Genomic DNA, 16,193 nt, shown 5'->3' with positions numbered 1-16,193 from the left:
CCTCCCGTTCTCTCTCCAGGGCCTGTACCAGTGGATCTACAGCACTCAAGAAGACGCGGAGGAGGAGGGGGCATGCCGTTTGGGCCCTGACATGTGCCTCAATGGCAGTCTCTCTGAGACCACGGGTGACGAGTTCGCAGGAGGGGACCATCTTGGATTGGGAACAGTGGAGGAAAGTCAACGTGATGCAGGTGATGGAGAGGGTGTTGGTGGGAGGGACGTTGGATGGTAGGGCTTGCTTCTTGGTTCCCATATCGGGCCAAACCTGATCTGGGCCTTGGAGATGGAGGCTCTGCGAACTTCCGGAAAGTTGGGGGCACCCCGCCTCGTGAGGAGGGGAGCAGAAGGGAGAAATGCAGGAGGATTCTTTAGCCCTGTGTCAATCCTGAAACTGCTCTTCCCTAAGTAGAAGGGCCTTCACAAGGTACGCTACTGTGGAGGCGTTGGCAGGAGGTCAGGTTTCAGAGGCCCATTTAAACCTGAAGGGTGTGGAGAGACTTGAATGGTCGCCCCTACCTTCCCAACAATGCTAACTCCAACTCCTTTCCACCGGTGACTCATATCCTAGAGTCAGAACCAGGTTGGGGTACTTGGTGTTTGTGGGCCAGCCCTGTGGGAACCATTTGCCCCAAAAGGACTTGGGGCTCTGGTTGAAACCACAGACCAGTGGAATCATCCTGTTGGTCAGCAGTGGCGTCTTTCTGAAACCACAGCTTGGCTTAGAGCCCTCTCCTCTTCTCTCTGACTTCCTTGCCCTGGGTGGCCTCCCCCGTCTTCTCCAGTGAGAGAGGTGAGCTGGCTCATTGCGGGACTGGAAATTAAGACCTCGTACCATCCCTGAGAGACTCCACCCGTGACCAGGGACCCCAGATCACAGGATGGGCCGAAGCGATGTGTAAATGAGGGGATGCCGGAGCCGGGGCGATGTGTCTGCCGTGAGCACATCTGGACCCCATTTGACATATATCGGTGCCACTGCCCGAACAGGCAGCAATTTGTCTTTCTCTCCAACCGAGCGATTCATTACCAAGTGGGATAGGGTAGCAAATCTAGACCACCCACACACTGAGCAAGCAAGCACCTCGTATGGCAAAGACCTCTCTGTCCTGTCCCTCAGCTCGGGGTTGCTGTGGGCCTTTGATTGTCAAGGGCTGAACCGAACCCCAGAGCATTCTGAGAAATAGAAGGTTCCCCCCGACCTTGAGCGGGGAAGTCTCCCTTTCCCCGAGATGGAAGGTCACTTCTCAGAAACAGCACAAGGGAGCCCTGTCGGGAGGTGAGGCTCGAGGGGTCCGACACTGGTGGCAGAGCCTGGATTAGAGCCTAGATCCTCTGACTTTCAGGCGCGTACTCTTCTCTTAGATCATTCTAATTTGTCCCCCCAAAGTGAATGAAATCAATTATCTAAATGGCTTCTTCAGCTTGTAGGTGACTCACGCATAATAATAATAACAACGAAGACGGTATTTGTTAAGCACTTACATGTGCTGAGGAATGTTCTAAGTGCTGGGGTAGAGACAAGGTAATCCAGTTGTCCCACATGGGGCTCACAGTCTTAATCCCCATTTTCCAGATGAGGTAACTGAGGCACAGAGAAGTGAAGTGGCTTGCCCAAGGGCACACAGCAGATGAGTGACAGAGCCGGGATTCGAACCCATGTCCTTTGACATCCAAGCCCGTGCTCTTTCCCCTAAGCCACTTTGCTCCAGCTGTGCTTAGCGAACGGTTACTTCTAAGTCTAGTGGAGGAGGAGGTGTTCCGACTTAGCTTCTCGTGGGTGTGTTCGACTCGGGCCGAGTCCCTGAAAATTCCAGCTCCATCTGTGAAATGGGGTTGAGACGTGTGACCTTGGGCAAGTCATCGATTAGACTGCAAGCTCGTCAAAGGGCAGGGACTGTATCTGTTACCGATTTGTACATTCCAAGCGCTTAGTACAGTGCTCTGCACATAGTAAGCGCTCAATAAACGCTATTGAATTTAACTTCTCTGTGCCTCAGTTCCCTCATCTGTAAAATGGGGATGCAATACCTGTTCTCCTTCCTACCTGGGCTGTGAGCCCCGTGTGGTATCTGATGATCTCGTCTCTAACTCCAGCGCTTGTCGCCTAGTAAGCACTCAAGAAATACCACAGTGATTATCAGTAGAGGATGAAAGAAGAGAAAAATGCAACCAACGGGGGTAATGACGGAGCGGAGAAGTTGCGGGGCATAGTGCGTGTGGGCGTTTTTGGTCCCCGTCGTTTTAACGGTCTCACCTTCCTGTCCAGCCTTTCCCGTGCAATCCGCGGGGTCCCAGCTGACCGTCGGTGAGGACACCCAACTGGTCAGCCTGACGGTGGACAACATCCACCTGGAGCACGGCGTGGTGTACGAATACGTGAGCACCGCCGGGATCAAGTGCTACGTGCTGGAGAAGATCGTGGAGCCCAAGGGCTGTTTTGGCCTGACTGCCAAGGTACAGGGTCTCCCGCGAGGCCATGGTCGCTCTCCCACCCGGGAATGGCATCCCCTTCCATTCAGTTGCATTTATTGAGGCGCTTACTCTATGCAAAGCACTGTACTAAGCGCTTAGGTCCCGGAGAGACCCGGTTGTATCGGTCAGCGCTCCCTCCCCTCCCCGAGTCTGCGGGTGCCACGATGAGTTCCCGCTGGGCGTTCTGGAGTGCTTCGTCCTGGACCGAATCGGCAGGTGCTCAAACGCTCCTCCTCCCCCGCCCCGGGAAGGGGTTGATTTCTGCGGGAGGTGGAGCCCCATCGGGCCCACAGGTCACACGGTTTCTCCTTCCTCAGTTTCCCGGAGGAAGCCGCAGTGGCCTGGTGGAAAAGAGCCCGGGCCTGGGAGTCGGAGGATCTGGGTTCTAATTCTGGCTCCGCCACGTGCATGCTCTGTAACTTGGGGCAAGTCACTTGGCTTCACTTGCCCCATCTGTAAAATGGGGATTAAATCCTACTCCCTCCTGCTTAGGCTGTGAGCTCCATGTGGGACAGGGACTGCGTCCAACCTAATTGACCTATATCTTCCAAAGCACTTAGAACAGTGCTGGGCACATAGTAAGCACTTAGCGAGCACCATTAAAAAATAAAACAAAACAGACAGCTGAACCATTGTTCCCTCCCAAATCTCCCCCCTCACCCCTTTCCCATTTCTCCTGGTCTGTCTGGAGATGGCAGTGAGCTTCGTACCCGGGGAATTAAAAACCCAGAATGCTAGAATGGGAAGACATTTAGGGGAACTGCATGGACTCATGCAGGCCATACTGCTTAGCATTACACACTTTGGCTTTTCCAAGGAAGAGGCGCGTTGGGTATCCAGATTTTAGCACCCTCCTTTTCAGTCCTTTTCTCCTCTTCACCTGCAAAGGGGGACAACAGGCTATGACGAGCACGTTCTCAGCATTTTAGTGCCCTCTGTCTAGGAGTGGGAAGGAAGAGCAGGGGGAGATCCTGCCCCCCCAGGGAAGGGAGCCCCAGGAAAACCCTTAAGCTTTGGACTCAATCAGACTGTAGACTCTAGACTGTAAGCTCACTGTGGGCAGAAAATGTGATCATTTATTGTTGTATTGTATCGGCCTCTCCCAATCGCTCAGTACAGGTGCCATTGCCCACAGGAGGAGCTCAATAAATACGATCGAATTGAATTGCCTTTACATTGTAAGCTCGCTGTGGGCAGGGAATGTGTCCATTTATTGCTGTTTTGGACTCTCCCAAGTGCTAAGTACAGTGCTTTGCGTGCAGTAAGAGTAAATACTCTAAATGCGGTAAAGACGATTGGATGAAGGAACGAATGAACGTGACGTGACCGTTTCCTTCCAGATTTTGGAGGCTTTCGCCGCGGAGGACAGACTCTTTGTTGAGAACTGCCAGCGGCTTCTGACTCTGGGCAACGCCGTGGCGACGATGCCCCAGTTCGAGTTTTGGAACATCTGCGATACCAAGCTGGAGAGAACCGACCTGAGGATTTGCAGTTATCAGAAGGGTACTTGTGCCCAGCACGTGCCCGAGTCCCAGGCTGGCCCTCTCTGCTCTTTGCAGAAGGCTTTGCCGCTGGGGGGGGGGGGGGGCAGCAAATAGAGCTGACAGGCGGCCCTCGTTTCAATCCGGTCATATTTTTGAGCGTTCACCGTGTGCAAAGCACTGAACTATACACTTGGGAGAGCACAGCGTAACAAGAAACAGGCACGTTCAGTCATTCGGTCGTATTTCTTGAACGCTTACTGTGTGCAAAGCACTGTACTAAGTGCTTGGGAGAGTACAATAAGCAATAGACATATTCCCTGCCCACAGCGAGCTTATAGTCTAGACGAGCTTTCAGTCAGTTACCGGCTAACCGACTGGTCCACGGGGAAGCAGGTGGAACCTCCGAGGCCCGGAAGAACTCAAGGTCACCCAGGTAGTGGCGAAGGCAGAATTTGAACTCAGCCATCCAGGCAGAAACTGCTAAGAAGTAGCGAGATTGGCTGGTGTGAGTTGCCTAACCATTTTCGGCTTCTGTGAGGAGGGCTCATGAGCAATAAAATAGTAGTAGCGATTGTATTTATTGAGGGCATCTAGGGGTGCGTGCACTGTATTTAAGTGCCTGGGAAGTACAAGCGAATCAATCGATCGGTGGTATTTATCGAGCACTTATTAGGTGCAGAGCGCTGTCCTAAGCCCTTGGGAGAGTACAGAACAAGAGAAATTAGCATACACTTTCCTGTCAGTGGTCAGCGATTTGGATAGGACCTCGCTTCTCCAGGGAGAGAGGAGTTTCCCAAACTGGGACTGGGATGAGACTCCGACCCGGTGCGGGACCCGGGTCCGGCCACGCTTGCTTCTCGGAGGCGGAGGGAATTGGGAATCCTTGTCCGTTTCCAGTTTGCAGAGCAGCTGAAGGCCAAGGTGAGCCCCCCCTGTCAAGCAGACCCCGCTGGAGCCTCACCTCCTCAGCGGCGCGGACTTCTACCCCACCAACTGCTACATCAACCTCATGGAGGTGTCGTACCCCAAGAGCACCGCGTCGGTCGGGCGCTCCTTCAGCATCCGGTTTGGACGGAAGCCCTCGCTGATCGGCCTCGACCCGGAACAAGGTGCCCTCCGACCCTCCTGCGTTCAGCACCTGTGGCGGCGTAATGATAATAATGACTGTGGTATTCGTTGAGCGCTTACTCTGTGCCAGGCACTGTACTAATTGCTGGGGCGGCTACAAGCAAGTCGGGTTGGACACAGTCGCTGTCCCAGATGGGACTCGCGGTCTCAGTCCCCATTCAGCGGATGAGGGGGTTGAGGCCCAGTGAAGTGATTTGACCGAGGTCACGCAGCAGACAAGTGGCGGAGCCGGGATTAGAACCCGTGACCTTCTGACTCCCAGGCCCCTGTTCTACCCACTGCACCGCGCTGCCCTCTGCGGGGTCGGGGGAGGGGAAGGCTTGGGTCCCGTGGGTGACGTACAAGGTGGCGCGAGGGCCGGGTGTGACCGCCCTTAGCAAAGGTGAGATCTCAGTTCCGAGTTGATCCTCTGTTGACCTTGGAGAGGGTTGAGGCTTTTAGGGACGGGGGGAGGTGTTTTATGGGGATGGGATGTCACCAGCGGAAAATGGCAGCCAATGAATGAATTCTGCGACTTCATCATCACCGTCAACAATGATAGCGTTGGTGTTCGTTAAGCGCTTACTATGTGCCGAGCACTGTTCTGAGCGCTGGGGTAGATACGGGGTCATCAGGTCGTCCCACCTGAGGCTCACAGTTAATCCCCATTTTACAGATGAGGGAACTGAGGCACAGAGAAGTGAAGTGACTCGCCCACGGTCACACAGCTGACGAGTGGCAGAGACGGGATTCGAACCCATGACCCCTGACTCCCGAGCCCGGACCCTGTCCACTGAGCCACGCTGCTTCCCCTGCATGAATACCATGAAAACAGTGGTATCCGTCTGCTGCCCAATTGTCCTCTCCGAGTGCTTAGTACAGTGCTCTGTACCCAGTAAGCACACAATAAATACGATCGAATGAATGGATTGAGCACTTATTATGTACAGGGCACTGTACTAAGCGCTTAGGAGAGTACAATAGAGTGGAGTTGGTCGACACATTCCTTGCCTACAGAGAGCTGTTCATCATCACCACCTGCAACATCGGTGATATTTATGGAGTGCTTACTGTGTGCAGAGCACTGTACTAAGTGATTGGGAGAGTACCACATAGCAGAGTTGGTAGATATGTTTCCTGCCCACAACTAGCTCATCATGATCGTCATCTTTAGTCAGTGGTGTTTATTGAGTGCTTACTATGCGCAGAGCACTGTACTAAGTGCTTGGGCGAGAAGGTGTCCCATCACCCATGGGACTTACCTGGCCTCCCCCTGGGACGCCCCGCCCAGGTGGCCTTCAGAAGATGGGTCTTGGGGCGTGCTGACAAGCGATTTCCTCGTCCAACAGGCGCCATAAACCCAATGTCCTACACCCAGCACTGCATCACCACCATGGCGGCCCCATCCTGGAACTGCCTCCCGCAGAAGAACGGAGGGAAACCGCCCCAGGCGAGCGCGATGGACAGCAGCCTGGGCCAACAGAATGGGGGGTCCAGCCCCGAGGACCGGGGCCTCAGCTTCCTGCTGAAGCGGGAGGACCGGGAGATCCAGGATGCCTTCCTGCAGTTGTTCAACAAGCTGGATGTGGCCGTCAAGGAGATGAAGCAATACGTCACGCAGATAAACAAGTGAGGACGGGAGGAGCCGAGGGTATGGAGATGTGGAAAGTCTCCAGAGCTGCCCCATCCAATCCTTCCTCCTAACCTCTCCTCGTTTCCCTCTGTGGTCCTTTTTTTTTTTTCGATGGTATTTGTTAAATGCCAACTTGGCGCCGTGCACTGTCCTGAGCTCTGGATTAGATACGAGGTTGTCAGGTTGGACGCAGTCCCTGTCCTGCACTGGGCTCACACTCTTAATCCCCATTTTACAGATGAGGTCATCGAGGCACAGAAAAGTGATTTGCCCAAGGTCACACAGCCAACAAGCCCCGTGGCGTAGGGGAAGGAGCAAGGACTTGGGAGTCAGAGTTGTGGGTTCTAATCCCGGCTCCGCCACTTATCAGCTGGGTGACTTTGGGCAAGTACAAAACTTCTTTGTGCCTCAGGTGACCTTCATCTGTAAAAATGGGATTAAGACTGGTGAAGCCTCACGTGGGACAATCTGATTACCTCGGCGTATCTACCCCTAGCGCTTAGGAAAGTGCTCGCTAAGCCCCCCTTTCCCCCCTTTCCCTCTGCTCCTCCCGTCTCCCTTCCCTCCCCTCAGCACTGTGCTCATCTGTTATATCTTTTTATTACCCTATTTAATTTGGGTCGATGAGGTGTACATCCCCTTGATTCTATTTATCGTGCATTCAGTTATCTGTGTTTTCCGGTCCGTTCTGGTCTCCGCCCCGATTAGCCTGTAAGCCCCTTCAGTGGGCAGGGGTCGTCTCTGTTCTGTTGCCGAATTGTACGTTCCAAGCGCTTAGTACAGTGCTCTGCACATAGTAAGTGCTCAATAAATACTACTGAATGAATAGTAAGGCACTTAACAAATACCATCATTGTTATTATTATTCTAAAAGGCGGAGTGGGATTAGAGCCCAGGTCCTTCTGATGCCCGGGCCGTGGCACTGTCCGCTAGGCCATACTGCTTCTTCTCCCCTTTTCCCACCTCCCTGGACACAACAGTGGCATCCTAGGAGAGCGAGAGAGAGTGTGAGGGAGAGAATTGAGATTATGGGCTGATTCTGGCAATTCCCCGGGTCCATCACCAATGATTGACGGGTCAGATGCAGCTGTCAGTTTGGGCCCAGAGAGTGGTCCAGGTCCAGCGGGGGATCCTCGGGTCCTAAGGTTGCCATGTCTCCACTTCTGCAGACTGCTGTCCCACGGATCACAGAGCCCACCGGGATGGAGCCTGTGAGCCCCTCTCTGTGGAGGAGGCGCCCCCCTCCGCCCTGGGAAGCGAGGAGAGCGAGATGGACAAGGCGGAGCACGGCGGCACTAAGAAAGTGTGCTTCAAAGTGTCCGAGGAGGATCAGGAAGACTCGGGTCATGACACGATGAGCTACCGGGACTCCTACAGGTCAGTCTCCCCGCCTCTGTATTACTAACATTGCACGGGCCTGCGGTGTGAATTGGGCCGCTCTCCGCTTTGCTTGCCGCCAAGCTCCCTCTTGACTGTAAGCTCACTGTGGGCGGGAATGCACCTGTTTATTGTTCTGTTGTACTCTTCTAAGCACTTAGTACAGTGCTCTGCACCCAGGAAGTGCTCGGATGAATACGTTTGAATGAAATGAATGACTGAGGAAAATCGAAAGAAATTGGAAGAAAGGAAGCCGAAAACCCTTTCTTCTTTCTGGTTGGGTATTCTGTTCATCAGCAGCAGCATCTGTGGTATTTATTACTGCTTACTGTGTGTAGAGCACTCCACTAAGCACTTGGGAGAGGACAGTGCAACAGGGTTGGTAGAAATATTATCCGCCGTTCCCTGCCCACAGAGAGCTTGCAGTCTAGGGTCCGTTGCTTTATCATTCCTTCTTCTAGCCTTCTATTTCCCGGATCCTTGGTTCATTCGGAGACTTTGGTTTGGATTTTCCAAACGGCGGACAACGGGGTCGGCTCAGCTGTCCCCAGTTCCAGGCCTCCGCACTCACCCAGAGCAGGCTCCTTCCTGCCAATCAAGTAGATATTTTAATAAAACCTTGTAGATAAATTTTATCTGAAGAGTCCACCCAGGTTTTACCAGCCCACAACATTTTCGTTAATCCTGCCCCTTCCCCAGTTGATTCTTTCAGCGGTAGTTCTCTCCCACGGCTGTCGCTTTCCCGGGTAAGGAGCAGGGAAGAGTCTCCTGGAGAGATCCTAAATGTGCACAAGTATGCTTCCTTTCCAACTCTCTTATTTGCCCAGCCGTCCTGTCATCGGATCCTGGTGACTTATTTCCTTCTCCACACCAGCCTACAGTGCCCGGACCACCTCAGCCGACAGAGCCGTGGGTTCGCGAGGGGTGGGTGTGGAGCAGTGTGGCCTAGTGCATCGGCCAGGGAGTCAAGAGAGCTGGATTCTAGTCCAGCCTTCACCACCCGCTTGCTGTCGGACCCTGGGCAAGTTACTTGGCTTTCCTGGGTCTCAATTTCCTCATTTGTGAAATGGGGATTCCATCGCTTTTCTTCCTCCTCCTTCATCTGGGAGTCCTATTTGGGAAAGAAACAGTGACTGAACTGACTCAACCTCAGCACCGAGCACGGGGCTTGGCAGAGAGTAAGCGCGGAACAAATACCCTCGTTATTATTATTATTGGAGATTATCGGAGATAAGTGTCAGAAGAAGCCAGGCTTCCAGAGAAACTGGTGGCAGCAGAAGTCCTTGAAGGCCTGGGAGTCAGAGGACCTGGGTTCTATTCCCAGCTCTGCCTGCCTGCTTGTCTGCTGGGTAACTTTGGGCAAATCGCTTAATTTCTCTGGGCCTCGGTTTCCTCATCTGTAAAATGGGGAGTAAGATCGTGAGCCTTATAGGGGACAGGGACTGTGTCCGACCTGATTATTTGGTATCTACCCCAGTGCTTAGTACAGTGTCTGGCATATAATAAGTACTTAAATAACATTATTATCATTACTATTGTGATTATGAAGGCTGACGGGCTGAAGGATGGCAATGATGGGGGAATATGGAGAATCGAGAATGTGGGCAAGAGCGGAGGCAGGCTCGGAAGTAGCCGTGTGTGTGCAGACCGCCAGCCGGGACATCCTCGAGGGAATCCCGTGGCCTAAATCCGCGTGAATCCGCCTCCGCTGTCCCGTGTGTGGAAACGCCAAGACGGAGCCATCCCTCTTGATCTCATAATAGCAGCTATTGTAGAACGTGGGGGAGCGATTTTCCAGTGAAGCCTGGGAACAATTTTCCCAGAAGCCTAGACCTCAGGGGGACTGTGGCCTTCTGTGCTCCCTGGGTCTCTGAAAGGACAAATATTTATTCAGGTGTCTAGAAATCGAGTTTTGGGAGCCTGAATTGACTTAACACTTTTAGGGTAGCATTCTGCCGCTCCCAGGACTAGGGATGTTTGAACCGCCGGCTTCCTGAACAAAGGAGTTTCAGAAGCTGACTTCAGTAAGATGTAGTGTTGCTTCTCTCTCGATTGGTAGCCGAGGATGTGCCGGCAGTCCGCTAGATCTCTGAACTCCGGGGGCCACAGCGAGTTTGGATCATTGAAAGCTTTGGGGGATGAATGAAACTGAACTGTCCAGGTACCCAACTGGGATTAGTACTGCAAGTTTTTCACAATGATTTGAACCAGCTTGACAAGGTGCAGCGTGGTCCTGCGGAAAGGGCCTGGGAATCAGGACATCTGGGTTCTAAGGAACCTGACGCACAGAGAAGTGAAGTGATTTGCCCAAGGTCAAACAGCAGACAAGTGGTGGAGCCAGGAGCAGAACCCAGGACTTCCGGCTCCCAGACCACGCTCCTTCCGATGGCCGTTTCCTCACCCCACCTTCCACTAATCCTCCTGCCTCTGGCCCAACCCCTTTGAACCTCCTGTACCCTGAAAGACACCCGACGCCCGAAAGGCACATCCTCGATCTTCATCTTTCCCAGAGTCCTCTGCTTCAAGGGAGGAACGAGACAGGACAGCTTCTTCGTATCTCTCACCGCCTCTTTTTTTTTTCTGCCTTTCCAGTGAGTGCAACAGCAACCGGGACTCAGTGCTGTCCTATACCAGCGTGCGGAGTAACAGCTCCTACCTGGGCAGCGATGAGATGGGGTCTGGTGAGTGGATGCTGACCGTCCTCCCCCTGATCCGGACAGACAGGATCCGGGAGGAAGGGCGGAACTGGAAAAATGTTTGGGGATAACACTGAACTTGACAGAAGATGGAGAAACTCTGATTTGGATGGGCCTTTTGGGATGGTTTTTGTGCTCATCTGCCGACAGGGACTCCAGGAAGACCACAAGCTTTTGGGGACGTCGTGAGGTTGGTGGAAGGGATGGATATTATTAATTATATTAACTATATGTCAAGCACTGTCTAAGCCCTGGGGGAGAAAATAGGTAATCAGGTTGAACACAGTCCCTGAATCTCATGGTGCTCACCGTCTAAGTAGAAGGGAAGGAGATTTAATCCCCAGTTTATATATGGGGTAACTGAGGCACAGAGAAGTTAAGCGACTTGCCCTAGGTCACAGAGCAGACAAATAGAGTCGGGATTAGAATCCAGGTGCTTTGACTCTCAGGCCTGTGCTCTTTGCATTCAGCCACGCTGCTTCCCAGCTAATCGGGATATGTCTTCCCACTCCTTAGTTTGCAGGGACCAGAGAGGGTGATTTGAAAAGCAGAGAAGTGGGCGTTAGGGGTCTTATTTCCGGGGTCAGTCCTCTTATTCACCCTCTGTTAACCTCTCTGCCCTTTACCACTGCCTCCCTCCTCCTGCAGGGAGGCAAAGATGTCATCGATTGATTGACGCAGTGGTGCCTGAAGGAGGGGTCGACCCTTTTTCCCTAGAAGCTCAATTTCCTCTCTCCGTAGGTGACGAGCTACCCATGTGACATGCGAATCTCATCTGACAAGCAAGACAAACTCCACGGCTGCCTGGAACATCTGTTCAACCAGGTATCGTGGCTCGCTTCACTTGTCGCGCCCCGCGGAATTGAATCGATCAACTGACGGCATTTATTGAGCTCCGAGTCTATGCAGAATCTAGTGTAAGAGAGTTGGTAGACATGTTCCCTTCCCACAGTGACGGGCTTACAGTCTGGGGGGGGGGGACGGGGACAGAATCGTCATCGATAATTGTTACTGAGCGCCCGCTCTGTGCGAAGCACTACTAAAAGCTGGGGGGAGGACAACAGGGTTGGTAGACACGATCCCTGCCTTCAAAGAGCTTAGAGTCTAGCGGGCTACATCTGATGCGCTTCTAACTTGGAGGAAGTCTAGTTCTAGTGTTCCGGGCTGTAATTCAATTTTCGATTCGGATTCTCATTTGCCCGCCGTCCGATCTCTGTGAAGTCCTGAGCTAAACTTCCCGAAGGCCCCTCCCTAACCAACCGTCCCTTTCGGTCTAGGTGGACGCCATCAACACCCTGCTTAAGGGGGCTATCATGAGCAAAGCCTTTGAGGAGACCAAGCATTTCCCCATGGACCACAGCTTGCAAGGTAAACAGACCCACATTCCTCCACTTCAGCGTGAGCCAAGGGATTCCAGTGGGAGACCCTGGGGCTCAGAGGCGGGGATGGTATTTCCAAAGGGCAGCCCGGAGCAGGAACTGTTTCTGCAGGGGGAAGTTGGGACGGGGACTGAGGTTACTGCTCACACTGGCAGGGTTTGCCAAAGGAATCCCCCTAGCACGAATCTGATCTCTGACGGGCGAATCATCCCTCCTGGAGATGGGCGGCTGCCAGAGTCAGCTTTTCCTCACGTGACAGAGGCTCTCGGCGGCCGCTTCCTCCCTCCCGGGTTGTCCTACTCGGCTATGAAGCGCAGTCCAAGTGAGACGAGGCTTTCTCCCTTCTCCAGAGGGCTCGTGGGACTGACGTCGGGCTGTGGAGGGGAACTGGGCTGAAACGTCTTTTCTTTGAAAGTTCTAAAAACACCAGCAATGCCGCCTGGGTTTGCAGAGGGAGGAAGAGACAGAGAGGAAGTGTGAAAGAGGCACTGCACGCGCGTGCGCACGTACACACCGATCTTTTTCTTTCCCTTGAAATGGCTCCACAGCCAAGAATTCATTTGTAACACCCATTGTCCTCCGTGAAGGAAAAGGCAAATTCTTACCCACGGCTTAGAAATGGGGAAATCGTCACACATCCATGCCTTTTAGTTTGCGTTTAGTTAACGACTGTAACACCGGTCCACACACGGTGGGAGAAATCTGGGCCTGGGCACTCTTTGTGTAAATTTCCGGTTCACGCCCTGCCCCTCTACATTCCGATCCCGATCCCGTGGAAGGGAAAGAGGTGACGGTGTGCTGGTGGTAATGTAGAGGTGCTGGTGGTGACGTAGAGGTGCTGGTGGTGACTGTGTTGGTGTTGATGATGGAGGAGGTGGAGTGGGTGGTGATCGTGATGCAGGGTAGGTGGTTGGTGACCGTGATGATGTGGAAGGAGGTGGAGTGGGTGGTGACTGTGATGTGGGGGAGGTGGTGATTGTGATGGAGGTTTCAGGGGTGGTGACTCTGATGATGATTATGTCGATGATGGCGAACGGGATTGTGGAAGTGGTGGATTGTGAAATGGTGGAGGTGTTGGCGATTGTGACGGTGGTGATGATGGAGATGGGGGTGGCGACTGGTGGTGGTGACCACGGTGGTAATAGTGATGGTATTTGTTAAGCGCTTACTATGTGCCGAGCACTGTTGCGGTGGCGATGGTGTTGATGATGATGACGGAGGAGGTGGAAGGGGTGGTGACTGTGATGGTGGTGGAGGTGATGTGTTGGAGCTGGTGACGATGGTAGAGGTGGAGGTGGTGATGGCGTTGAGCAGGGAGTGTGCATAAACTCCAGGGAAAGTACAACACTGCCGAACCCCTCTCTTAGCTTTTCCTCAGAAAATCTGAACTCCTGGATACGTGCGCACATCCTCCCCCAAGCTGACGCTCTGCGGTGCACATGTGTTGACTCTTACACTCCATTTTTATTCACAAACACAGTTGGATTGGTTGTTATGGCTTTGCGCCTGCCTAGGGACCTATATCACAAATAGACTCACCTTCTGGGGGCCTCTTGAGACCTCATTTTTGCCCTTGAGGGGCCTCGGCAGGGAAACCTCGCCTGGGCTCCCCTTTCATGAGGAAAGAGTAGCCAGATGCACTTGCTCAGCGGGCATCTTGTTTCCAGATGTCCCCAAGTGGCAAAGGAGAATCTGTGGCCAGCGGCAGATTCCGCTCTGTGCTTTGCCAGTCCCTCCGCTTGACTGGATAATGCTCCTTTTTTCCAGTCCGGGGCTTCCCTGCTCACAGAGTCGGGCGTGTTCCTGCTGCTAGAAGAGCAGATGAAGAGGAGGGTTGATCTGAAGCAAAGCTCTCCCCTTCGCCCTCTCCCCTCCGCCCTCTGTGAAACTACACCATGTAGGGCAGCGATCCTGAGAGGGGTCTCGGGGACCGTCCTCAGACATCCTCCTCCGAGCGGCTCCCTCGAGGTTCGGGGTTAGCCACCGCTCTGTCTCCCCGGGACCACCGGGGAGCCTCCCTGGTCCTGGCCACCGCTGTGGCCCACCGTCTACTTCTCCTTGCAGAATTTAAGCAGAAAGAGGAGTGGACGAGTCATTGCCGACAGATGATCCAGCAGAGCATCCAGGAGGACCCCTGGAACCTTCCCAACACCATCAAAACCTTGGTGGAAAGCATCCAGAAATACGTGGACGGTCAGCGACGCCTGCTATCTCACAACGGAGTCCCCAGAGGGAGGATAGTTCAGTGTGGGCTGGAAGGGATGGGATCCACGTTGGGATCTTCGATTTCTCCAAGGGCCCGGCTTTGTGTCTCCTTGGCAAGCATCTGTCAAGTTTCCTGCTTCAGGATCATGATTGGGCTACCAAGGGCAGTGGGAGGAGGAATGAAGGCCGTCTTGCTTCCTAGGGAGAAGCAGCGTGGTGTAGTGGTTAGAACAAGGGCCTGGGGGTTCTAATTCCCATTCCGCCACTTGTCTACTGTGTGACCTCGGGCATGTCACTTAACTTCTCAGTGCCTCAGTTACCTCATCTATAAAATGGGGATTGAGACGTAAGCCTAGGTGGGACATGGATCGGGTCCAACCCGACTTCCTTGTATCCAACCCTAGCGCTTGGCACATAGTAAGTGCTTAACAAATGCCACAATTATTATTATTCCTTTTTTTCCAGTGGTATTTGTTCTAAGTACTAGGGTAGATTCAGGATAATGACACTGGACACCGGCCCTGCCCTACGTGGGGCTCCCGATCTTAGCAGGGAGGACAAGTGAACATATAGGAAGTGTTCGACACATACCACTGTGCTTATTATTGTTTTTCTTCTCTCCCAGATGGGAAGAACCAGCTCCTTCTGGCTCTGCTGAGATGCACAGGTAAGAGGTGTTGGTATAATGGTCTCCTCGTGTCCAGGTGTTTACATGCCTCCGGAAGTTCTGGAACACGAAAGCCTGCTCCCGCGAGCCTGCGTTTCAAATCCTACACCTAGGAGGAGGCCCGTATTTCTCTGCCTTGAAGGCCTGATGTAGAGAGCAGCTTCCTGTCCCTGGCACTGTACTAAGTGCCAGGCACTGTACTAAGCGCTGGGGTAGATACAAGCTAATCGGGTTGGACGCGGACCACATAGAGATCACAGTCTTAATCCCCATTTGACAGATGAGGATACTGAGGAACAGAAAAGCGAGGTGACTTGCCCAAGGTCCCACAGCAGACAAGTGGCAGAACCAGGATTAGAACACAGGTCGTTCTGACTCCCAGGACCATGCTTTCTAACCCACGAGGTCAAGCTGCTTTCCTCAGTTTCCCTGCACTGCAGAATGTGGAAGTCCCACTCCTTCAACTTCCCCGCTCCCCCTGTTTTCTCCCAGCTCCCTTGCCGCTGACGGCTTTCCCGCTGTGGTCCAGAATTCCGACGGCTGTGAGGGCCTTTGCCCTGCTTCCCCACAGATGTGGCTTCTCTCAATCCCCGCGGGGTGCTTTTAAGGGTTGGAGTTTGCTGGGGAGGGGCTGGATTCTGCTCTTGGGGGGCGGCTTCTGGGACTGCCTTGAGGAGCATCTTTCCCTCCCCAAACCTGGAGCCCAGAACAGGCCTCGCCCAGCCCAGCCCCCCAGCCTCTTGGCCAAAAGGAGAGACGCCGTCCCCCCATCCCGTCCCTCCTGTCCGAGGGCCCGGCCTGACGCCTGGGTCCCGGCCGCCACCTGAGGGAGCCGGGGCTCGAGTCCGGTCGGAGAGTACCGGGCCTGAGCCTGGCTTCCCCCCGGACCCTCTCGCCCCGGGCAGACACGGACCTGCAGCTGCGGCGAGACGCCATCTTCTGCCAGTCCCTGGTGGCGGCCATCTGCACCCTCTCCGAGCAGCTGCTGGCCGCCCTCAACTACCGCTACAACAACAACGGCGAGTACGAGGAGAGCAGCAGGGATGCCAGCCGCAAGTGGCTGGAACAGATCGCCGCCACCGGGGTCCTGCTCCACTTCCAGTCGCTGCTGTGCCCCGGAGTGGTAAGACTGAGGAGCTGGGGCCGGGGGAGGGGCCCGGTGCATTGGAGGAA

General features: G+C 53.8%; 1 protein-coding gene across 1 annotated transcript in view; it reads left to right on the top strand.

Moving 5' to 3' along the window:
- PREX1 (phosphatidylinositol-3,4,5-trisphosphate dependent Rac exchange factor 1) overlaps positions 1 to 16,193 on the top strand; it is a gene marked incomplete at its 5' end in the record, with an annotated part of 189,410 nt that overhangs the window by 164,087 nt on the left and 9,130 nt on the right. Inside the window, 13 exons of the mRNA XM_039912880.1 lie at positions 20 to 191; positions 2,267 to 2,454; positions 3,813 to 4,007; positions 4,882 to 5,065; positions 6,413 to 6,692; positions 7,778 to 7,785; positions 7,842 to 8,073; positions 10,666 to 10,758; positions 11,519 to 11,594; positions 12,047 to 12,137; positions 14,213 to 14,341; positions 14,979 to 15,020; positions 15,926 to 16,143. Of these exons, the coding sequence (XP_039768814.1) occupies positions 20 to 191; positions 2,267 to 2,454; positions 3,813 to 4,007; positions 4,882 to 5,065; positions 6,413 to 6,692; positions 7,778 to 7,785; positions 7,842 to 8,073; positions 10,666 to 10,758; positions 11,519 to 11,594; positions 12,047 to 12,137; positions 14,213 to 14,341; positions 14,979 to 15,020; positions 15,926 to 16,143 (1,908 nt within the window). The remainder of the gene's footprint in view (positions 1 to 19; positions 192 to 2,266; positions 2,455 to 3,812; positions 4,008 to 4,881; positions 5,066 to 6,412; positions 6,693 to 7,777; positions 7,786 to 7,841; positions 8,074 to 10,665; positions 10,759 to 11,518; positions 11,595 to 12,046; positions 12,138 to 14,212; positions 14,342 to 14,978; positions 15,021 to 15,925; positions 16,144 to 16,193) is intronic.

This window comes from Ornithorhynchus anatinus, chromosome 8, assembly GCF_004115215.2.
Source record: "Ornithorhynchus anatinus isolate Pmale09 chromosome 8, mOrnAna1.pri.v4, whole genome shotgun sequence".
In the NCBI taxonomy this organism is placed as follows: Eukaryota; Metazoa; Chordata; class Mammalia; order Monotremata; family Ornithorhynchidae; genus Ornithorhynchus; species Ornithorhynchus anatinus.
Note: the sequence above shows the minus strand (reverse complement) of the source record. Positions and strands in the feature narration are given on the sequence as shown.